Here is a 27,307-nt window from a genome sequence, read left to right on the forward strand (position 1 = left end):
TGTGCAGTTTACCTTGATGATGGTTTGTCACGGGTGACGCCACCATTCCTTCCTCTGTGGTGAATCCGGATGATGAAAGAACTGGTCCACACTCATAGAGTAGGTTTAAATAGCAAAGCTGGGAATGGTCTGCAGTGCTCCTTTACTTGTGAAAAACTTATTTACAGTCCAACACGATAGAATTCATGCCAGCAGGACAATTAGTGTAGAAATCATAAAGTGATGTGACAAGGAGGAAATCACGGGTTCACCAATGAATCTACAGTCCCAGTTATCTGTAGGGCTCTGTGCCCGACACAAACACCTCTTTTACTCTCCAGCTCGCTACCTGTCTGCACTCAAATTTGGAATACACTCCACACTGCAATGGCGGTTCACTCTCTCTCTTTTAAGTTCCTCAGTGGGATAAAACCGCTGGCATCTCCTGGGTGTAACGGGCCTAGGGACAGCTGGGGATGTCCCTTAGCCTCCTCCATCCCGGCCCACGCAGACGGAAGGTTTCTGTGTGGGTTCCCTGCTAGGACTGGAACAGAAGACCCGTTTCCAATCACTTGTAAACACATATATCTCTCATGGTCACATGACTCCAAACTTACAACATAAAACAATACATTTCCAGACAGAGACGTCTCAACTGCAGACAATAACCCATTCAGTGCTGCAAACCCCAATACATATTTTGCTGATTCATTCCTCATTCAAAGACAATGTACAAGACAATACAGATAACATATACCAGACAGTATGGAGATGCCCCGTTGTTCTGGACCACTACAGTTCCCCCTACTTGAAGCAAGCCGACCCCGGCATCTTTTCAAACAGAGTATTATATCCGGAGTGGGTCATTTTCAGCGTGCTACTCAAAAATCATTTGAAGGACTCACTGTACAGTCATGGAGGGTGCAAGGCATAACCTTAACACTTACTGCCCCTCTGGTTACTACTCAAAGCTTACCCATCCTGGTGTATGTAAACTACCTAACGTCACTTTCTTTGTAAAGCATCATTTACAACAGCGTGTATGTGAAGCGGTATGGCCATAACCACTGGAGATTACTGCTAGGTTGGACTGAATTCAAGGTGCACTAGCATTGATATGTGGCACTTACATAATTCTTCTCCCCAAAGACTGACAGGTTTAAAGAACACTGGATAAGTGGAATGACCATCACTTTCCCGGAAAAGACAACGGGAAGGACAGTAGCTATAAAGGCTGGTTTACACGGGCCGATGATTGCTCAAAGATCGCTTAAACGACAGTTTGAGCTACAGCTTTGAGCGATCATTTTGCATAAAAATTAATTGCTATTTAAGTAGTTACCTTAGCTACTTAAATACCAATTAGGTGTGCAGATGAAGCCTTCACTGAATGCAGCTAATAGCCTGAGGCTACTATCTGTGCTCAGATCCTTTGTTCTCCACGGTGAAACAATGCCATCAGGACAGTACCTTACGTGACATTCCCACTTTTATTTTCACCGAAGCATGGAAATACCTTTAAATAGAGCAGTGTGTTGTGCTATTCCGTCAGGGATTTGGTGGCGGATTTACGCTGGAGTTTCTGAATGGAGATTTCAGTGCAGAGGGGAAAGGGCTCTAAACTATTTTTTGGGCATGTACCCTAAAGTAAACCATATAGGTGTGAACAGAGCGTCACTATCTGACTTATATACCTATATATGTAACCTATAAATAAAATATAAAATTATAGATGACTTCATCACAGAATAAACAATGTCATATACAGGGTGGGCCATGGAAAAGGAGCCCGGCACCACACCACATGAAAGTTGTCTAAGAAGAATATCTGTCTTTATTGCCCATAGCAACCAATCACAGTGTAGCTGTCATTTTTATACTGCCGAGGTAAAATGAAAGTTGCGCAATAAAGATTTTGCATCGGGGTCAGGAGCTTCAAGGTTGGTTTCTGGAAATTCCCCAATAGCATCCCCATTGTAATACCATTATCAGGGAAATCTTCTCATAATAAGGGCTGGGCTGTGGGAAATTCTACTTGTAGACCTATCAGCCTGAGCAGATATAAAATAGCCTGTATGTACTGATAAGTCTACAAGGCTGGCGCGGAGTGAAATTTCCCAAAACTCTGCAGAGTGAATAAGTATCATATAAACATTCGACGTTACATGTAGTGTAAAGTTCCATTCATAGGACACAAAAATGTGAAAAATAAATCAATGAACTGATAAAGCTAAAAAATGCAAAATCAATAATTAATAGTTAACTCTCCACTAAATGTCACTATTCTAACCCAAGAAGAAGTGCGGAGCCATCTCAAAAAGATTAAAATAGACAATTCACAGGGTCCTGATGACCTACACCCCAGGGTTTTAAGGGAACTAAGTAATGTGATACACATGTAACGCACAGACATATTTATCCTGTGAGTCACTCGAAAAATTGCAACACTCGCGCGTGGGATATTGCAGGGAATGGCTCTCTACCCACGCATACGGCTGGAGTTGGGAGGGTGTAGTGCATGGACCTGTCACAGTGGCACTTACCAACTCCTGTTCCCGGAGGGACTTACTGCAGCAGAGGATAGGGCCAGTAGTCCTCAGGATGAGGGTAGTAGTAGTTGTCAGTTTGAGATGCCACCGTTCCACACACCGGCATTCATACATGGCGGATGAATAAACACTGGACAAGTGTACCTCGGGTCCTCAGGAACGGTTGAGGCCCGGTAAAACTTTACTTAGGAAACTTTTCAAAGCAGGTAGTTACAGGTAACATTCACAGTAGTTACAGGCAGAAGCTCAGAGGTTGGGAGGCAAAAATACACAGGAACAATACGGCCCTGTAGTCCACATTATCTATATGTCACCGGTCCTGGACATTAAATATATACTCCGGAGGAGTTACAAAGACAAAATCCTCTCCTCTCCTCATTCTCTTTGGCAAGACTTAGCTTAAATGCACCCCGCACATTCTCCGCGTGGGTGTGAAATTCATGTACCTCTGTGTGGTGATCCAATTGTCGGACAGCCACATGGGAAAAATTAATGCCGTAATATGAACAGGTACCTGTTCCTCAGTAGTAATTCGGGTTTGGTGTGCTCTCTCTCTCTCTTTCTGGTGTGAACTTACTCCTCTACATCCATACTTCATACGCCACGGGAAGTCTTTCCTCTTCCTCCATCTTCACCAACATGGGAGCTGATGGTGCTCCCATGCGGCTCTGTGGTAGCACTCTCCTCCTGAAGACGGGTTCTAAGATGGAACTCCTTTCCTGCTCTCAGTCATTCCCATTTATCACCTCACTTGTACAACATGACACAGTAGAAAAGATACATTCAGCAGCAGAGCTGACAGGCAAGGATTTTATGGGAGTTAACCCTTCAGACACTGCAGCTGTGAAACATACATACAGAAATTGACATGAGAGTTTTGCACAGAGCATCCACATAAAACAATACATGTATGACAATTATGGAGGGGACCAGGATGACGTTCTGGGACACTACACACAAACCCTTGGTTCTTATATTTAAGGACTCTATAGTGACAGAGTCTGTTCTACTGGATTGACACATAGTTAATGTGGTGCTGATATTCAAAGAGGGGTCAAAACGTGAACCTGGAAACTACAGGCCGGTAAGTCTGACTTCTATTGTGGGTAAAAATGCAGTAAAAAGTGAATGGGTAAAAGCTTGGATTTATGAGACATCGCTCCTGTCAAACCAACCTGATCAGCTTCTACAAGGAGGTAAGTTCTAGACTGGATCGGAGAGTCATTGGATATTGTGTATCTGGACTTTTCCAAAACGTTTGATACTGTGCCACATAAAAGGTTGTATATAAAATGAGAATGCTTGGTCTGGGCGAAAATGTGTGAAAGTGGGTAAGTAACGGGCTCAGTGATACAAAGCAGAGGGGGGTTATAAATGGTACTTGCAGTTAAGGACTTTTATACTGTAGTGCCACAGTCCAGGTCACTACAGTACTACAGGGGGCAGTATTGGAGGGGTTACCATGGGGTGCCACGGTGGGCAGTATTGGAGGGGTTACTAGTGGGGTACCCTTTTTAATATATTTATAAATGACCTGGTAGAAGGATTGTCCAGTAATACATCAATATTTGCAGATGATACAAAACTATGTAAAGTAACTAACATAAGAGAGGAAAGACTGCGGATACATATAGATTTCTATGTGGTTGGGCAGAAAAGTGGCAAATAAAGTTTAACACTGATAAATGTAAGGGCAGGGAAATGCATATCAGCATTACACACGAAGTGGGAAACCACTGGGTAAGGGCTTCGACAGATGAGCGTGTAACGTAATGCGTTCGCTCCTGCAAAATGTTTTTGCGCAGTCAAGAAGTTTATTTGTTGCTTATGCCTGTACAAATACGGAGCATATTTTGCAGACACCGCTCGTTCACACTGGATGTTATCTGGGGTCAGTATTTATATAGGAGGGTCTGGTCTGGGTCTGTATTACTTTTAGGGGGAGGAGTCTGTATTAGTTTTGGAGTTCTAGTTTTGGGTCTATCTATTTAGGGGGTTTGTATTTATACAGAAGGATGTTATCGGGGGTCGGTATTTATATAGGAGGGTCTGGGTCTGTATTATTTTTTGGGGGAGGGGTCTGTATTAGTTTTGGAGCTCTCGTTTTGGGTCTATCTATTTTGGGGGTTTGTATTTATACAGAAGGATGTTATCGGGGGTCGCTATTTATATAGGAGGGTCTGGGTCTGTATTATTTTTTGGGGGAGGGGTCTGTATTAGTTTTGGAGTTCTAGTTTGGGGTCTGTATCTATTTAGGGGTTCTTGTCTATATTACTTTTTTGAGTCTCAGGTCTGCATTAATTGAGTTGGAGGTTCCGGTCTGGGGTCTGTATTTGTTTAGAGGGACTGAATGCAATTTAGGGTAAGATGAAAAGACACATTACATGTGCTGCAGGCGGGACATAAGGTAAAGATTAAAAGGTTAGGAGTGTCACTCCGCACACAATGCAGCAAAAACCCCACTGACATCACCCTTAAACTCGGACTCTTACACCATACGTTCTATAACATGTAAATAGTAATAATCTACGACTGATTGCCTTATTTGGGAAATTCCGACTACTGTGACCTGGAAACCCCCATCAGACCTCTACCCCCCTACACGAAAGAGAAACTGTGTGAGAGGAGACCTTCAAAGGAGAGCAGGGTCCGAGGAGGGAAAAGACCTGAGGATATAGGGCGAGACAGCAGGGTATATAGAGAGACAGCAGGGTATATAGAGAGACAGCAGGGTATAGGTAGAGAAACATCAGCTACATTGTAGCAGATTGTAGGAAGTTAGTATTTGTTACAAGGTAGCTGTGACTTCCTATCCACATCTATCCTCCCCCCATACCGCCCCTAAGCTCACTATTGGGGGCGGCACTGAGACTCACAAGGGAAAGAACTGCCTTTAGTCTGGAGCAAATAAGACAGAAGGACCAAAACTACTGGAAGACTACAAGAAGGGCATCCTGGGGATATTACAATTGTTGCCATTCTCTTTTCTTGTAGCCCCCTTCACTCAACTTCTCATCATCCTCATACCCGCCATTTGGAGTTAACCCTCTGCTGCTGCAGCACATCTCACCATGAAGACTTGCCAGATTCTTCTTGCACTGTTCCCCGTTATCCTGGTTTACCAAGGTAGGACCAACATGGCGGGGGTAGATGGTAACCTATATGGCCAGGTTTCTGCTCCATAGCCCACAATGTATACATGCAGATTTTGGTGCAGAATTTTTTGCGTCTTTAGGTGCGTCTTGCAGAAATATTCCGCACGAGTGAACGGTTCCTAATTGTCACGCTTCATTCTGGTGGAGATGTAGCAGAGCTGAGTTTATCATTCAACAGAACTCATTGTTCTTATGTGCTATGATAAGACGGAGTGATGTAGACATGTAACAACGGGCACCCAGTGATAACAGCATTCTAGTACATTGCAGTTATTATTAAGCGTTAAATGTCAAGTTAATGTTTGCTGCTTCTGTAACTATGCTCCAGTCAGACGGTCATCTCTGTAATGAATTACAAAACCTTACAGGCATACATGACACTTTTTTCCCAGTTAGTAGAGAGAAAATGATCTTGGTCCAGCACCAGAGGGGTTAAGCAGAGCTGCAGGAGTCTTTGTTAATGGTTTACTGATTTCAGAGGTGCAGATGTTCTGCACAAAGACCCACATCGTCTTGAGGTTCAATGGCCAGTCCCCACCGCCCTAAGCCAATCTGGGGGACTATAACTCATTCAAATCCAGCGATGCCCATTCAGTGGGCGTGTGCCCTGGCAAACTGCTATTAAGTCGTTATGCCAGCACTAGGAAAACCCAGCAGCAATCAGCTTGTCGCCAGGAACCTGCGGTGTAAAAAGGAGTCTTCTGTCCTGGATAACTGCATGAAAGGAGAATCCATTAAAAAGGGTTCATTCATATAAGCCTGGTCTTTGAGATCACTTCCAAATGTGATCCCTTACCAGATCAGAGAGGGCAATGTAATCTAACTATCTATCTATCCATCTATCTCACACCTATCCATCTCATATCTATCTATCTATCTATCTATCTCATATCTATCTATCTCATATCTATCTATCTCATATCTATCTATCTCATATCTATCTATCTATCTATCTATCTGTCATATCTATCTATCTATCTATCTATCTATCTATCTATCTATCTGTCATATCTATCTATCTATCTATCTATCTATCTATCTATCTATCTATCTATCTATCTATCTATCTATCTATCTATCTATCTATCTATCTATCCATCTATCTCACACCTATCCATCTCATATCTATCTATCTTTCTATCTATCTATCTCCTATCTATCTATCTATCTATCTATCTATCCATCTCATATCTATCTATCCATCTCATATCTATCTATCCATCTCATATCTATCTATCCATCTCATATCTATCTATCTCATATCTATCTATCTATCTATCCATCTCATATCTATCTATCTATCCATCTCATATCTATCTATCTATCTATCTATTTCATATCTCTCTATCTATCTATCTATTTCATATCTCTCTATCTATCTATCTATCTATTAATCTCACACCTATCCATCTCATATATCTCTATCTATCTCATATCTCTCTATCTATCTCATATCTCTCTATTTATCTCTTATCTATCTATCTATTTCATATATATCTATCTGAAAAACTGATATCAGTGAGATGCAGAAAAGGGGTGCCGAAAGCAGCACATTCTCCTCCCCCACCATATAGTATTTGAACCCCAAATACGTCATATGAATGCGGACCACACTCAAAACCCACATAAATCAATACAGATCACACACCAGACCTCCTGACAATACAGACCCCTTGTAATAACGACCCCAAACCAGACGCCACTTAATGCAAACAGCAAACCATATCTGAAACCATATGTCCCTTAATACAGACTGCACACTGGGCCCCTGAATACAGAACCCAGACCTTCCTGAAGGGGTTGTCCAGTTGCAAATAACTTTTTAAATAGTACAGCCAAAGGAGTTAAAACAATAAAACCGACAGGTACTTACCCTCCTCAGCGCCAGCAATCCAGTGCTTCAGCATTGCGATTCCTCCAGTCTCTGTTGACAACGGAAGTCAGGTTACTGCTGTTTGCCAATCAATGGGCGCAGCGTCACCATCCATTCTCCTGACATAAGCACCTATATTCTGGATGCCAGGAGTTCCGAATGGTGACACTGCAGCTTCTGATTGGCTGTCGACGATCACCTGACGTCCGCAGTAGACAAAGACCAGGGAAATCGCGATGCTGCAGCACTGGATCGTTTAGGCTGAGGATGGGTAAGGACATGTTTGTTTTGCTGTTATCCATTTGGCTGTAATTTTAAAAGGTTAAGTTGTAACCAGACAGCCCCTTTAATAAAGACCCTATTTAGGTTCCACTTTATATAGACCCCAGACCAGACCCACCTTAACACAGACGCTACATTAGATCCTCTTGACAGAAACCTCAGCCTCAAAACCCCCTTTGTATGAATCACTAGACCAAGCCTCCCTTAATATAGGCCCCAGCCCAGAACCCTTTAATACAAACCCCCTTAATACAGACCCCTTTATAAAAAATGTCAGGCCAGATGCCTTAAAGACTCCAGACAATAACTGCCTTTATATAGACTTTAGACCAGACTCAGTAAATATATACAGACCCCAGACCAGAGCCTACAGATCTCAGACCACCCCAACAATGTATCTCTCTATCATATCCACACTCTATACTTCCGGTGACGCCACTTCATAATAGGCGTAGAATACAATGGGCAGATCGATTTAGACTGCGAGCCTCCCATCAGTTTTCGTATTTCCTCATGTTGTGCAGATTCTGCATGGACTGAAAATTCGGATAGATTTTGTTCTCTCTGCTCATCGCCATGTCTACACCTACCGATCTGTTTACTCAATATATTGACCCCTATGTATCCAACGAGCATCCCAAAGTGTTGGTGGTGTCAGTTCTTTGTAAAAGTCTACCGAAGTTCTAGGATCTTGGCCCGACACTGCTCTTCTTGAAAATGTCTTTCCAGACCATCATGGTTGTACACAGAAGAATATGAAATCGTACCCCGTCACTTAAAGGAGAATGCCAGGCACAGTTCCACACAATTACCCGCTCCAAGTACCTGCGTTTCTCCTCCCAGTAATTGTCCACATCCATTATCCATAGGCCATAGACAGTCCAATAGATACTCAGTAACACCAGCAAGACTCTCGAAAAAGCTGGCACGTCTGTCAAAGAAGTATGTTTTAGCCGGTATATTGAGGGCACAGATCTATGTCAGGGAGGAAGTGACAGCTGCTTTATGACATTTAATAACGAGGAGAAGGGTGGAAATGAGTGAAGGTTTTTTTTAAGTAAGGCGTGTTGTCTGGTACTATTAATAGGGAAGGGGGTAAGGATGGCACTGATCATAGGGCATTCTCTGGATGGCATTGATTATGGGGGCACTCTCTGGATGGCACTAGTTATGGGACACTGTCTGGATGGCATTGATGATGGGGGCACTCTCTCTGGATGGCACTGATCTTGAGGAACTCTCTGGATGGCACTTGTAGTGGCCCGGTACAATGGGACCCCTCCATAACTGTATGCATGCATTTGTCTCATGTCAGTGTCTTCTGTGTTGCATGAAGGATGTGTATTGCATAGCTGCAGCACTAAAAGGGTCAACTGTCTGGTATGTGAGCTGATTGTCTGGAAATGTATCTGTTTGTTTGTAATGTGACCTTGTGAGATATGTGTGATTGCAAGTGAGTCTGTGAGCCTGTCAGTCAGTCTGTCTGTCGGTTCTAAAGCTGCAAGAGGACCACACAGGCACCCTCAGCCTGTGCGGCCCAGAATGGAAGAGGCGGAGTGGAGTCTACAGCTTGCCCTGGGACTGCTGTACCAAGGAGATATGGAAGGACTCTTCCCGTGCTAGGAGAGAGAGAGTGAGGAACCGCCATGCAGCGCACCCAGTTTTATCAAATGTGAGTGTTGACCGGTAGAGCGTTGGAGAGAAGAGTGTTGCCGGGATCAGGACCTACAGATAACAGGACTGTGGTTTCTCCTGTACACACATGTGTCCTCCCTGTGACACCACTTTGATGCTTTACACTGTTTTCCTGTTGGTGTGCATTTCAAAGTTGTAATCAAGTTACTTCAAGTAAAGCGTCCAATCGCCCGTCCGTTTCCGGAGGCTGTGTCTTAAAAAAACGAGTGTGCGTGTGGATATTTACTCCCAACAACTAGGAATTCCCCCACGGAGTCCATGCGAGGGTGAGTTTACTCCGCCATCCAGGGATTCCCCCACGGCAGAAGAAATGGTGGCGTCACGCATGACATAAGAGACTAAGGTAATCTAGTATTGGGTTTCCCATTTATTAACCTGCCCTCGGCCCTTGGACGTGTCACCGGTTACACTCCGGGTGGAAGACGCTAGAGCCACCGTGACAAGACTTAGACTTTACCGGCTCCTCGGATGCTGCACACGGATTTTGAGGTACTCTCTGGATGGCACCAATTATGAGGAATTCTATATATGGCACTGATCATGAGACACTCTCTGGATGGCACTGATTATGGGGAACTTATTGGATAGCACTGATTATGGGGAACCCTCAGGATGGCACTGATTATGGGGGCACTCTGTGGATTCTACTGATCATAGGGAGGGATACTCTCGAGATCGCACTGATTATGGGGGCACTCTCTGAATTGCATTGAATATGGGAGCACTGTCTGGATAGCACTGATCATAGGAGCAGTCTGCATGGCACTGATCATGAGGGCACTCTCCGGATGGCACTGATCATGGGGGCGCTCTTTGGATGGCACTGATTATAGGGGTACTCTCTGGATGGCACTGATCATGAGGGCACTCTCTGGATGGCACTGATCATGAGGGCACTCTCCGGATGGCACTGATCATGGGGGCGCTCTTTGGATGGCACTGATCATGGGGGTGCTCTCTGGATAGCACTAATCATAGGGGCGCTCTCTGGATGGCACTGATCATGGGAGTGCTCTTTGGATGGCACTGATTATAGGCGCACTCTATGGATGGCACTGATCATGGGGGCGCTCTCTGGATGGCACTGGTCATGGGGGCGCTCTCTGGATGGCACTAATTATGGGGCACTCTCTGGATGGCACTGGTTATGAGGGCACTGTCTGGATAGCACTGATCATAGGGGCACTCTCTGGATGGCACTGATTATGGGAACAATCTGACTGGCACTGCTTTTGTGGGCACTTTATTAGCATTGTATGCAAAGGCCCTCTCTGGCTGGTATTGCTTATAACTAGTACCAGACTTGGATGCCCAGGACCCAGCAGTAATGGGGACCGCTGTACAGCTACATGCAAATGTATCTAGACACCCATTTGCAAGTTCCTGGCTGCTGCATTCTTCATACACGTCAGTAGAAAGGTGGTTTGTGTGCGGCCCTGAATCTACTGAAATATATGGAGAATGCTGCAAGCAGGAATTGATCTCCTGTTTACCCGATTGGTGCGGATCACAGAAGTGACATTTATGGCATGTCCTGTATAGGGCAATACTATATGTAATGGGCACAACATGGACATAAACTGCGCCAACATGCAGTTTTATCGCAAACCGGTACAGTTCTTAAATTGATTTTTAATGGCAGTGCGGTTATGCAGTCAATCAGCAGTTTTACCCACAAGACCGTATGTATGTCCATTAATAATCAATTTAATGTAAATGGGAAGATGGAACCATGCCTCTACAGCGTCACCTACTGAAAGGCAGCATTACTACAAGTCAGTGTCAGACCTTTTAACAAGCCTTGTAATAATGATTGGGAATATGAGCCAAAGCCCGAGTCTTCTCCAGAAGGAAAATAAATCCATGTACAGACAGACTTGGGGTATTCGCCCCTTATCAGTGTAGAGTAGGTTTCAGGCTTGGCTGGGTAAGAGGCCTATGATGTAGGTCAAGAAGGGTATCCTTTCTCCTTAGGGAGAGCACCTAGTGAGGAGACTTAAGGCCATCTGTGCCATACCATACCCTTCCCAATCTACATCAAGGGCCTCTCACCTAGCCAAGACAGCAACCTACTGCATATGTCAGTAGATCCACGGTTAAGCTGGGACACCCATCTGTAAAATGCGCCTTTAATATGCTTGTCTGAAGCTGGCCATACAGAAAAGAAATATAGTTCTTGGTTCTGGTTCTGTATTCATGCTATGAGCTGTTTTGGTGCTGTATTAATGGTAAGAGCTTAGTTTGGGGTCTGTATTTATGATAAGAGCTTGTTTCCCAAACCGTCTGTGTTGAGATTAGTTCTGGCGCTGTATTTATGTATTACGTTTGTTTCTAATGCTGTATTTACTTAATGAGCTTGATTCTGGTGCTGTATTTACACTCTTTGTCAGAAAAAATACAGGCCCTACAAGAAATTGTCATTTTGCTGTAAAACTCGTCCTGCAGTTCCATCTCAGGCACATATGTAAATGAATAGGGTTGTGGGGTGATTAGATGAACAGTCTTGCTATCTGAGGCCCTAGAAGTGGCTCCCCCCTTGGCCTATAAAAGGCTCTCGGAGGCTCCTTGTGTGTAGTGACCTCTTCTTCCGCTTGTGTAGAGCTTGTTGACCACTAGACATCTCTACGACGCAGAGAATAGATTTCACCCCGTTACCAGAGTCTGAGAGGGGCGCATTATTGGGATGTGAGAAGCAGGATGGTCACATTGATGAATTGTCCCCCACCGGGCTGTTCTGACCAGACTGTTAGGAGGTGTTGGGACCAGTGGATGTGTGAGGGCACACAAGGTGACCAGGCTCAGGACGCCCCCTACAGACCACCAGTAGAGAGGAGCTTCTGACCAGACTGTTAGGAAGTGTTGGGACCAGTGGATGTGTGAGGTCACACAAGGTGACCGGGCTCAGGACGCCCCCTACAGACCACCAGTAGAGAGGAGCGTCTGACCAGACTGTTAGGGGGTGTTGGCTCCAGTGGATGTGTGAGGGCACACAAGGTGACTGGGCTCAGGACACCTCGACAGACCACCAGTAGAGAGGAGCATCTGACCAGACTGTTAGGGGGTGTTGGGACCAGTGGATGTGTGAGGGAACACAAGGTGACTGGGCTCAGAACGCCCCCTACAGACCACCAGGAGAGAGGAGCGTCTGACCAGACTGTTAGGAGGTGTTGTGACCAGTGGATGTGTGAGGGCACACAAGGTGACCGGGCTCAGGATGGCCCCTACAGACCACCAGTAGAGAGGAGCATCTGACCAGACTGTTAGGAGGTGCTGGGACCAGTGGATGTGTGAGGGCAGACAAGGTGACCGGGTTCAGGACACCTTCGACAGACCACCAGTAGAGAGGAGCATCTGACCAGACTGTTAGGAGGTGTTGGAAACAGTGGATGTGTGAGGGCACACAAGGTGACCGGGCTCAGGATGCCCCCTACAGACCACTAGTAGAGAGGAGCATCTGACCAGACTGTTAGGAGGTGTTGGGACCAGCGGATGTGTAAGGGCACACAAGGTGACTGGGCTCAGGGTGCCCCCTTACAGACCACCAGTAGAGAGGAGCGTCTGACCAGACTATTAGGAGGTGCTGGGACCAGCGGATGTGTGAGGGCAGACAAGGTGACTGGGCTCAGGACGCCCCCTACAGACCACCAGTAGAGAGGAGGATGGTTCAGTCCTTCCGTTCACTGCACCAATGAATAAGAACAATAGAACGATAGATGTTTAAACCAAATGATAACACTGCAACAAATTTTTAAAAATTGTTCGTAACAGAAAGTAATTGATAGTTTTCTGTAAAATTAAAACCTGCTGATCACATTGGTAAAACTGAGTAATAGCAGCACATCTCATTTTTAAGTTATTTAACCCCTTAGTGACCAAGCATTTTTTTTTCGTTTAAAAAAATCGTAACTCCTTTATTTATCCATCGACGTCGCTGTATGAGGGCTTGTTTTTTGCCGGACGAGTTGTATTTTTCAATGGTGCTATTTAATATATCATATAATACACTGAAAAACTTTTAAAAAGCTCTAAGGGGAGTAAAGTGAAAAAACACCCATAAATTTCGCCATCTTTCGGTGCGTCTTGTTTCTACGGCCCACAAACTACAACAAAAATGACCTGATAACTTTATTCTATGGGTCAGCACAATTACTACGATACCAAACTTACGTTTCTTTAAAAATTATTTTCTGCTGCTATCTTTTCCATTTTTCCATCCACACAGTTGTGCGAATTCCCATTTCTTGCGGGTGTCCTGTAGTTTGCTGTAGTACCATTTTGGAATACATACGACTTTTTGATTGCTTTTTATAGCATTTTTTTCTTGGAGACAGAATGACTAAAAAAGTGCATTTCTGGCATTCTTAATTTTTTTTTTCGGACAACGTTCACCGTGCGGGGTAAATACTGCATTACTTTGATAGATCGGACTATTTACGGAGGCAGTGATACTAAATATGCATTTTTGTTTAATGATTTTGATTCTTTTATTTAGTCTAACCAATGACCTGTAAAAACACAGTTAATTAATTACAGCTTACTGATGGATGATCTGCAACGTTTACGCCACATGGGAACATACCCTATATGTTACATAAACCTACCCTTATAGTGTTCAGTCAGTGTGCAGTGTGTAATAGTGATTGTGGAATAGTTGTGCAATGACTTTTGTTATTGTTTTTATTTAGCCCGGGTAATGGTGAGCCGACTAGATTAACTGTATATACATATTTCCAAAAAATATAATACAACGGGTATTGGATTACATTATTCCCCATAATTGGAAAACCTTATGTGGCAGAAAAATGGCTATTATATATGAATTCAGCGCACTAAAGTTCCTATGAGCCGCCTATCTGCTTATCTGTTACAAACGTTGTGTTGCACAGTGTTAGTGAAGGAGCCAACGATGATCATTCTAACAATCCAGCGACTTCTGAGGATGATAATCTTTTCTTTAAAAAGCACCTTAAATGACATTTGGTCTCACAGCATCCATAACATGTACGGCCTCTGACACCCACTGTCGTCTCCATTTGCAGTGGTTGTCATGAACGATAAAACTGGACGCTATGCAGTGGAACTGGGCTGTCTTCAGCTGTGAATCCAGGATTAGTTTCGGCACTGACGACAGCCATGTTTGTATCTGGAGACCTTGGGGTGAGCGCCTCAATCCTGCCTTTGCTGTGGAGCGGCGCACTGCCCCCTGCTGGTGTGATTGTCTTGGGGCTATAGCCTTCGACAGTTGGTGGTGTATGGGACAACGACAGCTCAGCGATATGTTCAGGACGTCCTGCAGCCACATGTGTTCCTCTCATGGCCGCTTCCAGCAGGATAATGCTCAGCCGCACACACAAGGGGGTCACAGGAAGCCCCCACAACATTGTCACACTTCTGTGGCTGCCCAGTCGCCAGGTTTATCACCAATAGAACATGTATGGGACCATCTGAAATGTCAACTTCGACAGCCTACGTGTTTGCACAATCTAGAGGCTCAGTTACAGCATATGTGAAGCGATATGTGGAGGACACCATACTGAACCTGTATGCCTCCATGCCTGCCCTATCACATCTTGCATCCAAGTTATAGTCAACCCAATAGGGTACTAGAGCCTCCATGCCCGACCATATCACATCTTGTATCCAAGCTAGAGGCAGCACAAAAGGGTACTAGAGCCTCCATGCCCGCCTGTTTTACATCTTGCATCCAAGCCAGAGGCAGTAAAACGGGGTGCTAGAGCCTCCATGCCAGCCCGTATCACATCTGGTATCCAAGCTAGAGGTGGTACAACAGGGTACTAGAGTCTCCATGCCAGCCCGTATCACATATGGTATCCAAGCTAGAGGTGGTACAACAGGGTACTAGAGCCTCCATGCCCACCTGTATCACATTTTGTATCCAAGCTAGAGGCGGTACAACAGGGTACTAGAGCCTCCATGCCTGCCCGTATCACATCTTGTATCCAAGCTAGAGGTGGTACAACAGGGTACTAGAGCCTCCATGCCCCCCTGTTTCACATTTTGTATCCAAGCTAGAGGCGGTACAACAGGGTACTAGAGCCTCCATGCCTGCCCGTATCACATTTTGTATCCAAGCTAGAGGCGGTACAACAGGGTACTAGAGCGTCACTCGAAGTGTTCAGGTTTCCATGATAAATGATCCTTTTGCTCTGATATTGTGATCACTTAGTGATATGAATGTTACAATCACACTGAGAAAGTTTCACCCCATCGACAACTTCTAGATGGATTTCTTTCTCCAGTGAGGGTATTTGCTCTTATGAATGGTCTTTTGTTGACTAAATGCAGAACAATGTCATATGATCGAGGTTCCCAGTAATCCCAATGATGCACATCAGCAGTGGACGGATTTCCAAACGCTGTCTGAACATGAGGAAGTTCACGTAAACATATAACCAATCGATATCCAGTCTAGTATTTTCTGTTATCAGCCCTAGCAGTTAAAGGCTATTAAAAGACCCCTATCGTACGGTTTAGTTTATAAGGGAACATTTTAGTATCTCTGCAAAAAAATTTTTAAAACCTTCTACTGTGGAGAACTCGGGAAACACTGCGATAACACTTTTTTAGTCATATCATTGCATTAAGCAAATAAAGGGGTTGTCCAATGAAAATATCCATTTTTCACAGGATAAGGCAGAACTTGCTGATTGGTGCCAGCCCAACCAATCCCGAGGATGGAAGTCCTCATTGTCCCTGAATGAATGGAGCAGCGCTTGAGCATGAGCACTACCACACCATTCATTTCAAAGGGAGATAGTCACGTGCTTGACTATCATAAGCAGTCCCATTGAAATTAACGGAGTGGCAGTGCTCAACAGCCGCTCTATTTATTCAGGGATGTTTCAAGCCCTTATTCTTGGGAGCAGCAGTTGGTCCTCAACTGATCAGCAAGTTGTCCCCTATCCTATGGATACAGGATAACTTCCTTTTAAGGGACAACCCCTTTAAGAACATCTCACAGTGCTGCCGTCTCCATAGTCAGATGCCACTAATCCAATATTAATGGCTTATTCTAAGGTTAGGCCATCTACTTGAAAGGCTCAGAAAACCCCTTCAAATTCCCAACCACCCAAAACCCTCTTGGGCTTAGACCTTCCATACACTTCAACAGAAAAAAAAATAAAGTCCGCCACTAGCAGCAGTTGGAACACCCCGATGAGTCAGGCTGATGAGATGGAGACTGATTTGTGGTTGGTTAAAAAAGTTTTTGATCTGTTTCATTTTGCCACCCACTTGGCAAACTTCTCATATCTTGTCTTCTATTCTATAGACTGTTTTTAAAAAGGGCATTGGGGACATTTATTACTGATGTTGCGCCAGAATTCTGTTGTCATTTGTAATTTATCACAAATTAGTTTAGCCAATTTCATTGTTGATTTCCGTCAAACAACAGATGTTCCACCTCCCACGCCACTTTTCCAAAGTGTTTAGAAAAGGCTGCGAGTTCAGGTGGAGGGAGGTTTTAAGACAGATTTAAAGGGTTTAATCAAAAATTGACTTTTATCACCAATCCACAGGATATGTGATAAAATTTTGATTGGTGGGATCCCATGTCCTTTTCTCCTTCTCAATGTGGATAGTTGCAGCCCCCTACGCTGACGTGGAGATTGAATGGTGTGGTCACCAAGCATGTATGGCCACCACTCCATTAATTTCAATGTGGCTGAAGGAAATAGCCGAGTACAAGCGCTTGGCAATCTCCTCATCACTGCGGGAGGGTGCAGTGAGCATACAGTGAGGAAGAGAGGGTTACACAGGACCCCGTTTCTCAGAATCAGTTGGGGTATCAGTGGTGAGACCCTTTCCTATCAGACTTTTATCACTTTACCCTGCGGCTAGGTGATAAAGGTCAATTTGGGGAATACTCCTAAGAATTGTCACACTTTTCAAAAAGTTACAAACTTTGTTGCAATCCCACTGCAGTAGTTGGGTGTTGCACAAAGTCACTGCATACCTCTGGACCTATTTCTCAACATCGTGCCATAGTTGATACATTTGTCACCTGGAGACGGGAAAAAAGCAGTCAGAAAAGTTGTGTCAAAAGTTCCCTTGATGATAAATATCCCACAATGTATTTTTAAAAGCACAACACATTTCATACAAGACTCTACAGAACTTTCCATTAGAAATACCCAGCCAGAAGGGAAATGGTAAACAGGTGCTGCTACAAAAAATCACGAGCAGGATGTGGCCCCAAACCACCTTCTGAGTCGTTTTCTCCAGTGGACGGAGCTACGTTACAGCATTTTGCTTTATGTTTTGTCACTGAACAGGAAAGTAGCGAGGTGTTTCCAAAATTGTACTCATTGTAAATATGGGCATGGGGAAGCAATGGCACCTAGGTACCGGAACAATGCCCGTGTGAATCCGGCCTAAAGCGTTAAGTAGCTGTTACTTATTTGCTGTCCACTACTTGTAAAGTTGCTGCCAGTACCAGTGAAACCCATCACAGCGCTGTGCCAGGCAGTATGGGCATCCACACAACGGCCACAGGACTGGAAAAGATCTGTCTTCATCCCTCTACCAAATAAAGGGACTCCCAGAATTGCTCCAACTACCCAACAATGGCCCTCATTCTGCATGCAGGCAAGATCCTTCTTATATTATACAGGAAAGACTGAGATCAGTGGTTGAAGCGGCGCTCCCTGATGAGCAGGCAGGACTTCGGTGAGGACGCTGCACCCACCACCATATTGTAAACCTGCGATGGACCATGGAAAAAGCTTGAGAATACCAAAAGAATATCTACATGTGCTCATCGACTACATCAAGGCCTTTTACTACGTCGACCATGACAAGCTATGGCTCCCCCTGCAAAAGCCAGGCGTATCGGCACATCTAGTCAAGCTGATAAAATCACTTTATACCGATCAAGAAGCCGCTGTGAAAACACAGTATGGGGGCACAGATTGGTTTGGGATTAGCAAAGGCGTCCGACAGGGCTGCATCCTCTCACCCTTTCTGTTTAACATATATGCAGAAGTGATCATGCGGAAAATGGATCTACACGAATTGGAAACCGTGGTGAGAATAGGTGGCAGAAACATCAACAATCTCCATTATGCGGATGACACAACTCTGCTTGCAGAAACATAAGCCGGTGTGAAGCCGCTGATATGGAAGATTAAAACTGAGAGTGAAAAAATGGGCCCCTACCTGAATGTGAAGAAGAGAAAAGTTATGACAACTGCAAAAAACGGCCAAATTCAAATCAGAATCGACAACGAGGTTATAGAATGTGTGCGAGAGTTCATCTTCCTTGGTTCAAAAATTGACCATGCTAGAGAATCTATGCCAGAGATAAAACGTAGGATAGCATTGGGGTGAAGCGCGATGTTAAATATGGGCCAAATCTGGAAGTAGGGATATTGGCATAGTAACTCAACGCAGGATAGTGCAAAGCACCGTTTTTCCCATAGCCATGTGTAGTGGCCCAGTACATACTTTCCTGGCCCCCTCCATAGTGTCATACATTTCATGTCTTGTCCTGATGCACTGTGCAAACTGTCTTGTCATTCTGTTATGTGTATTGCACAGCTGCAGCGTGTGATGAGTTAATGTTTGCCTGAATGTATTAATTCTATACTGTTACATGGTATGAGAGAGGGTATAAATGTGAGTGCTTGTGAGCAGGAAAAGGGGGTCTATCCTCTAGAGCTGCTAGAAAACACAGAGGCACATGGGGCACCTTCAGCCCTCATGTGTTGAAGATGGAAGAAGAGGAGCGGTTTTCCCGGAATGCTTGTCTTCAGTTTGAATTGTAAGTGAACCCCAGAGAGAGTGAGCAGAGAGAGCAAGTACAGTTTTTCAAGGCCTAGTGCAGAGGTACTCAATTATTTGTTTTGTCAAACCCGCTTGTCCTGAAGTCTGGAGCCGCCAATGGAGGTACTCCATAGTCATTGTTCACACTCAAGTGTCCTGAAGTCTATGTCCTGCTGAGTAGAGGTACTTGTCTGACCAAGAGTCTGTGGAGTGGAGTGACCCTACCCCTTTTCCTCCTCTGGAGTGTTCCCCATCCCTGAGTGCTTCCTGTCAGATAACTTGGCCTGCAGGATCGGTTTCATCCTGTGTTTCCTCCCTGATCTCAATTCTGCTGTTTATTGCCTGTACTGTCTCTTCTTCAAAGTATACCTTGTATTGCTGAAGTTTGGAAATAAAAGTTATTCCAGGCCCTGATCGTTCCCGGGGACCTGGGGTACTTAAACTGTCTGTGGCTCAGTTATCTTCCCCACCGATGTTCATGCTGGGGGGTACCGGAACGGTGGCGTCACCCATTACAAATCCCTTTACACCTGTTACCCTGTTTTTTGGGCATCCCCATACCGGGGGTGTCGGAAGAGGCATAGCGCTGCCCTAGCCTTGGCTGCGTGTATCCCTCCGGGAGGGAACCAGGTGAGTGCCGCTGTGAAAAGCCAGCATTTTGCCCTCCCAGCTCCTCAGCATATGCCATGTGTCCGTGGTCACCCTACAAGATGCTACACATGTATGGATGTGAAAGCTGGACTGCGAAAAAAGCTGATAGGAGGATTGATGCATTGGAGCTGTGATGCTGATGAAAGCTGCTGCGTATACTCTGGACGGCGAGAGGAACTAACAAAGAAGTCCTGAATCATATAAGACCTGATATATCACTTGGGGGGGGGAGGAGATGGCCGGGCTCAGACACACAGATTTTGGCCATGTGATGTGCGCAGAGTCGCTAGAAATATCTAATGCTTGGACAGATCAGTGGCAAAAGAAGACCCGGCGCCAAAGGACACGATGGCGGATAGTGTCAGAGCGGATACTGGGGTGGATATCACACAACTGAAAGAAGCAGCGCAAAACCGAAAAACATGGAGGAGCTTGGCTTCAGGGTCGCCGAGGGTCGTGAACGACTAAACAGCTAACAACAACATGTAAAGTTGGAGGTGACACCGCTGTGAGCTAAAACTGCTCCTCTGTGTATAATCCGGTTACAGGAAATCACACAGAATGCAATAAAACCCAGAGAGTGCGTGCCAGCCGTGCCCGGGGCCCCTGCGCCAACACATTTTCCCTAATCGAGCCACGTTACACATGAAAAGCTATGACCAACTATAAAGGGCACAAATATAAATTCTGTTTAGGGTTTGTGATTAGAGTAAAAAGTTGTTCCTGTTTTCATGGTCTTCATTGTCTATAAACCGCCATCCACCCTCCACGGTTTTATCTCAGGCCTGCACTGTGTAATCTGAGCGGCTTCCTCTGCCTCCTAATCGCTTCCTCTGAGTCTACACTTCCCATAACACACAATGCGCCTGTGGAGGGCTGGAAGCGTGTGGTGCTGGGCACTATATCAGTTCTAGCAGAGCCGCATGCCGAGGGATGTACGTTGGCTCACATGTACCACAGCAGGGCAGGATCAGACTACAGGGTTTGTTCGTAGTCTGTAACCATGGAGACACACGGATCTGCACAAGAGCTGTAGACGTAAAACATTGGGAGATTTTTAACCCCTTAAGGACCAGGATGTTTTGCTCCAAAAGGACCAGACACTTTTTTAAGGGATTTTACCCATGTGGTGGTTTTACAGCCCTATTTTTGTTTCTTCCACTACCAAAATTATTTTTGCTGCGTTTTTTTTTTCCCGTGACATAAAGGGCTACTTTTTTTTTATATCACTGCCTTTTTTTACCCAATTTTTTTTTAGTTTTATTGGGGGTAAAAAGCGGGAAAAAAAAGATTAAAAAATTTTTTTGAGCAGTTTATTTTCAAAATTAGTATATTTGCGTTGAAATAAAGTACAGGAATTGGTTTTGCATTTTGTTTCAGATGTTTTGATATATAATATGTATAGTCTCGGTTTACAGGGCGCATATGGCGATGGTTTAGGTTGGCGTCAGTGGTGGGTTACTTATATATATGTAATTTATTTTTTTCTTAATTTATTTTGTAATTTTTTTTATTTTACTTATCTTTATAACAGTTTTTTAAATCTATGTTCCCTGTGATGTCATGTAAGACCTCTGGGGTCATTCACATTGTCTATATTCCCTAGTAGTGACAGTAGTCACTAACAGAGCTGATCTGGGTAAGCTAAGACCCTGCAGCTCTGCTGCGCCAGGGGGCACCCAGCGGTCACGTGATCGCCAGTTTGAATAGTGGAAGTGACTCTTCCACTTCCTCTTTTCAGTACATAGCGCTCATTTAGTGCTATGTATTCTGCAAGGGAGAAAGTAGAAGAAGTTAAAAATCGCTTCTGCCTTCTCCTCACAGTCCTTAGCTATGTCTAACAGCCTAGGACCTGACCTGCTCCTGCTAGACAGGATTAAAGCCCAGGACCAAGTGCCATAATTTTATGGCGCTTGGTCCTTATTAAGTTAATCAAAATTGTACCAGAAATAAAACTGTTAGAAAAGTCTACATACCCTTAAAGGATAGCTCATCAATAGTTGATCGACAGGCGTCCACCTTGTGGGAACCCGGCACACTGACGGTGGGCAGATAACAGCTGATCTCCGAAGATCCCGTGCAGCGGACCCTCACCAATCAACTATTGATGACCGATCCTGAAATTAGATCATCAACAGTGCGGACCTGATAACCCCTTTAGGGCTCTGTTCACATGACAAAATTTGGCAATTCTATGTATATTCTGCAGCAAATCTGTGTCAATTCTGCATGCCATTCATTTTAAATCTGCATAATGGAAAAAAGTGCAATGTCAGTGATTTCCCTGTGCGAATTAGTCCCATTAAATGATGCCAACCCACACGCGGATGTGCCCCATCCGTATGGCAAATGTACAGCAGAAATCCGCACTTAAATGCGTGCATTTGATTAATCTATTGGAGCAACAGGATACATATATAATCCCAGCCAATAGAAAAAATATGGCGTGGGATTGATGTTCCGGCTCCTACAGTGTAGAAAGCGGTATATATATATATACACACACACATACTGTGTTTCCCCAAAATCTTTGCTCCCACAGAGGCGCTAGGTTTTATTTTCAGGGAAGGTCTTATTTTACTGCTGCTTCCAAGAGCTACGACGCGCTTCTTGCAGTCCTCGGCCGCTCACAGAAGATCACGTCCTGGTAACGGGATTTATAAATCCCACCTTCAGGAAGTGATGGCTCTGATTGGTTCTCGAGCGATACTCAGCCAATCAATGCAGTGCTCAATTAGCCGAGCAGTGGTCGAAGAACCAGTCACAGCCATTACAATGTGGAGTCCGGATTTATGAATTGCCTGAGCCGTGGCATTACCGAGCCTGCTAGCTAATGTATTCTTTTTTTTATGTAATGCAGCTAGACCTTATTTTCAGGGTACTGCATATATTTCAAGCCTTCCAGAAAATCCCAAAAAATCATAGTAGGGCTGATTTTCAGGGTAGGTCTTACTTTTGGGGAAACGGTATATATTTACACAATATACATATACTCTCATTGTAAAACTAATCCCTCCCCTAGAAGTTATTGGAGTGGAATGAAACTTTCTCTGTGTGATTCTAACGTTGCTATCATTGACAGGCTATCATTTGCCCTGTTTAAGTTGGTGTCACATAAGCATATTTATGTGCGCATTTGCACATAAATATCTGCCCTATCTTCCACCTGCGTAGTGTTAATCGCGGTGTTGGCTGTCTTTGACAAATCACACCCCTCAGCTGCAATTCTGACAGCAGCATTTAAATGGCCCAATCTGCGAATACTAGTCCCCTGTGATGAGATTGCAGAGTGCTGTTTGGATGTCATGGAAGCCGATGGCTTTCTGAAGGCCCCCAGGGCTGCCATGTTTTCTGCCTATTAAGTCATTCCTGTGGCACATATTAATATAATACCTGCAGAAATAATATATACTGCAATACTTCAGTATTGCAGTATATTGTGTAAGCGATCAAATGATCACAAGTTCAAGTCCCTTACAAGTATAAAAAAAAAGTAAAAATAAAGTATTCTAAAAGTTTAAACTCCTCCTTTTCCTGTATTTATAGTTAAATAATCAAAACAAAAAAACACATTTGTGATATTGCCTTGTCCGTAAAAGTCAGATCTAGCAAAGTAACGTATTAGTTATCCCGTACACCGTTGGAAAAAAGTAAATTGAGAAAATATGAACCTCTTTAAAAATGCTGTAGATCCGCATGAAAAATCTGCGCAGCATTTCCATTTGCATTTTGTGTTACTTGTTGGGTGTGAAATTTGGGATGCTTCGTCCCGTGTACTGGGCATCTGCAGTATGTTTGGTATGAGAGGCATCTCATCAGGGGTTTCCATCTACTGTGGCAGTAAGTGAAACCAGCTGCTTGTTTTCTGACAGTTTCTCTTCTGTGTTACATTCATTCACAACTTTAGTTTTCACATTCCTTTTGCTTAGTTTTTGCCAAAGAGGCACATTCATATTGTAAGACATTGTCCAGGATTTTCTTGCCAAAACAGCACCACACCTGTTCACAGTCTGTGACTGGTATTGCAGCTTAGCTCCACTGACGGGAATGAGGCTGACCTTCAATACCACACACAACCTGTAGAGAGGTGAGATCTTGTTTTTGGACAACTCCTGTAGCATGCAACCTAAAGCAACCTTACAAACAGCCTTATTTAACTCCTTTCTGCCCCAGGGGGTATATTCACACTATGGATTAGAAGGGGTTCCCACGAATGGATATTGGGTTACATCTTAGGGATGGCATAGGCCTAAATGTTGAGCCCGCGCCATCTGCAGAAGGAGACGTTTGTGACTGGCAGCCAACCTCTGACTGCAACGGCAGGGATTGTTGAGAACAGAGATGTCCACTGTTAACCCCTTACATGCTGAGATCAATGTTGATTATGACATCGTCCGCCGTGTAATCATGGAGGGCTGATGGTTTGCCATGGCAACCTTACGCTAGTCAATAGTGTCCGAGTCTGCTGTGGCCTGTGATCACTATATTAAGTGATAATGCGCTGCAGTGCAGAAGTACTGCAGTGTATTATCAGAGCGATGATAGCATTCCAGCTTCATGTCCCCTACAAGGACATAAAAAATGTAAAGAATCTTCTTTTTTTTTAAGGCAAAAAAAAATTTTGTGCTCTTTTTTTCTGTTTTGTTTAAGAAAAATTAAAAAACAATTTAAAAAACCCGCCTGTTGGGTATTTGTCACATCTGTAACAACCCGGACAAAAAATTGAACATAGATTTTATCCTGAATCACAAGCGCTGTAAAAAAAAAAAAAAAAAAAAAAAAAGGGCCATAATGCTTTATTGTTATTTTGCCTCCCAAAAAAAGCAATAAAAGTGATCAAAAAATGCCACATGTACCCCAAAATGATTCCAATAAAAACTATAGCTTGTCACGCAAAAAAGCAGCCCTCACCGAGCTGGAAAACATTTTTTTCAAAATTATAGGGCCTTGAATGCAGCGATGCAAAAAATGAGTATTTTCTAAAAAAAAAATGTTTTTTAAAAACACAAAAAAGTTATGGTTTTTGAAAAATGGAGATGAAAATCCTCAAAAAATTGTTGCGTCCTTAGGTCCAAAATAAAGGGGTTAAAGGGGTGGTCTGGGACTTTTACTATTGATCATCAGGATGGGTAATCAATAGTTGATCGGTAGGGATCCCAAATGGCTGATCCCCACTGATGAGCTGTTTGCTGTGCTGGAAGCAGATAGCGCTATGGACTTGCAGTGGCCCAGGTTGGTACTGCAAGCACAGCTCCTATTGAATTCAATACCAGATTAGGTCACTACAATGTTGACAGCGCTATCTGCTTCCAGCACCATCCACACTGACAGCAAGCCCAGCGATCAGGTGATCCTGAGCAGCAGACCGGTGCTGATAAGCTATTGATGACCTATCCTGAGTAGAGGTCATCAATAGAAAAGGTCTCGGAAAACCTACCGTTTAGTGTACAGAGCTCCGATGCAGACCTATGTGTCTCCATGGTTACAGACTACACACAGACCGCACCTTTATATACCATCGGTATAACCTTAAGATTTCATCTTTCTTTGGGGTTAATTCACTTTTTGAAGTTGACAAGTTCATGGTTCGGTTATGACGAGACATCTGTTGGCAGACGAACATTTCCTGTGAAAGTGACTTCAGTCAGATGTACGGTTTCTTGGGAATCAAGAGTTTCGGAGTGTTTGCAGCTGTCTGCCACAGTGGTGTGTCATGTCTCTGTGCCCGATGGTGGATGAGTAAGGGTGGGTGCACACCTGCGCCCGGTGTTCCACTTTCCTGCGGGTAAGAGGAATCACCGCGGCTGAACACATTCATATTAGAACGGAACTGAACGGACCCCAATGACTATAATAGTGTCCGTTCGGTTTCCGCTTATCTGCCCCATTTTTGGACGGATGAATGCAGCGCTTTTTTTCCCGGAATTTTAATACTGGGTCTGCGGCGAAACCTCAGACCGGAGATTCCAATGCAGATGTGAAACTGGCGTACGGCACCTTAGTGGGGATTTTCATAGAACTGCTAGTATATAACCCGGACAAGGTCCATTTCCAGTGGTTTGGTGGTCTCTGTGTTACAGCCTCTGGCCACAAGACCCCTTTGTATGGGTAGTCTATAACTTGAAGAACTGCTGATAACTTTGCAGCAGTACTCCAGATTCCTGGCATACAAAAGACTTTTCGCTTTTTTACGTCAGCCTCCGCAACTTTCTAAAAGTAGGCAGGGCTAGACAAAAGGGGCCCATTGGATTTACTATAGTTTATGCCACAAACCAATACAAATTATAGCTAAAACCGATGCTAGCTCGTACCTGGCAAAGATTTCAATCTGGCGCACGAAGATGCCTCCAGATGCGACAAATATATATGAAGAAGGTTCCCTCTTAATACATTTGTCGCTCTTAGGGCTTCTTCAGACAGACATATTAGCACTTGCAAAATATAGGCGTGCAATACACACAGAATACAACCCAATGATGTCAATGGGTTCGTATTCATTAACATTTTTTATGTGCACATTTCGGTTGCGAAAAAAAGGACCTGCTCTATCTTTCTGCGTATTTATGCACCAAAAGGCCCCATAGAAGTCTTTGGAAGGTGCACAATAGTCTGTGCTGTTCCATGTAATTAGAACACACCTGGACTTCATTAGTCTAAATAAAGTTTTAAATCACAAAGGTGGTATGTCCTGCGCACATATGAACAAGCCCTGCGTCTGCGAAAAAGTACAGTACTGTGTGCCGATATGCACGCAAATCAAACTAGTTCACTGCGTAAATATGGTGTGCTGAGACAAGTGTATTGGTGCATATGCTTGTCTGAAGCCGGCCTTACATATGTGCATTCTGGATGCTTTCAAATGGAGATTTATAAAGGTTAATTCGCACGGCATATTTGTGCTCCATATTACGCGCATATTTTTTATTCACGTAGTACAGATAGTGTTACGATCATGTGGGCAAACTAAGCATGGGAGCCCACACGATCGTACCCAAAAAGGGAGAATGGATGGGAGATGGGATGCACGCACACAGGTAGCACACAGTATTCACACGGGTTTCAGGCAACTGACCCTGTGCTACATGGGAGGATGGCATGGCCCTACCTAAGTGGGGAATTCACACCAATAAAGGGCGGCCCAGCGGTCTTCGGAACTGGGCCCTAGCTGAACCTAGGAGCCGCCACGCACTAGAACAGGACACATTCATATGCCACATGACAGAGACTGAACAACAAGATTCACAGAGCCAGAATACACAGCATACAGCAACCAAAATGCAACTACTAGAAACAGATGATAAGCTGAATGTAAATACCAGGTATTAGTTGACATTTTGTAC

At 44.2% G+C, this 27,307-nt stretch overlaps 1 protein-coding gene across 1 annotated transcript in view; it reads left to right on the forward strand.

The window, feature by feature from the left end:
• Positions 1-5,182: 5,182 nt before the first annotated feature.
• Positions 5,183-27,307, forward strand: part of LOC136612852 (intercellular adhesion molecule 5-like) — a 44,167-nt gene continuing 22,042 nt past the window's right edge. The window contains exon 1 of the mRNA XM_066593569.1: positions 5,183-5,654. Coding sequence (XP_066449666.1) covers positions 5,600-5,654 — 55 coding nt within the window. The 5' untranslated portion in view covers positions 5,183-5,599. The remainder of the gene's footprint in view (positions 5,655-27,307) is intronic.

The sequence above is a fragment of the Eleutherodactylus coqui genome, chromosome 2, assembly GCF_035609145.1.
Source record: "Eleutherodactylus coqui strain aEleCoq1 chromosome 2, aEleCoq1.hap1, whole genome shotgun sequence".
Classification (NCBI taxonomy): domain Eukaryota; kingdom Metazoa; phylum Chordata; class Amphibia; order Anura; family Eleutherodactylidae; genus Eleutherodactylus; species Eleutherodactylus coqui.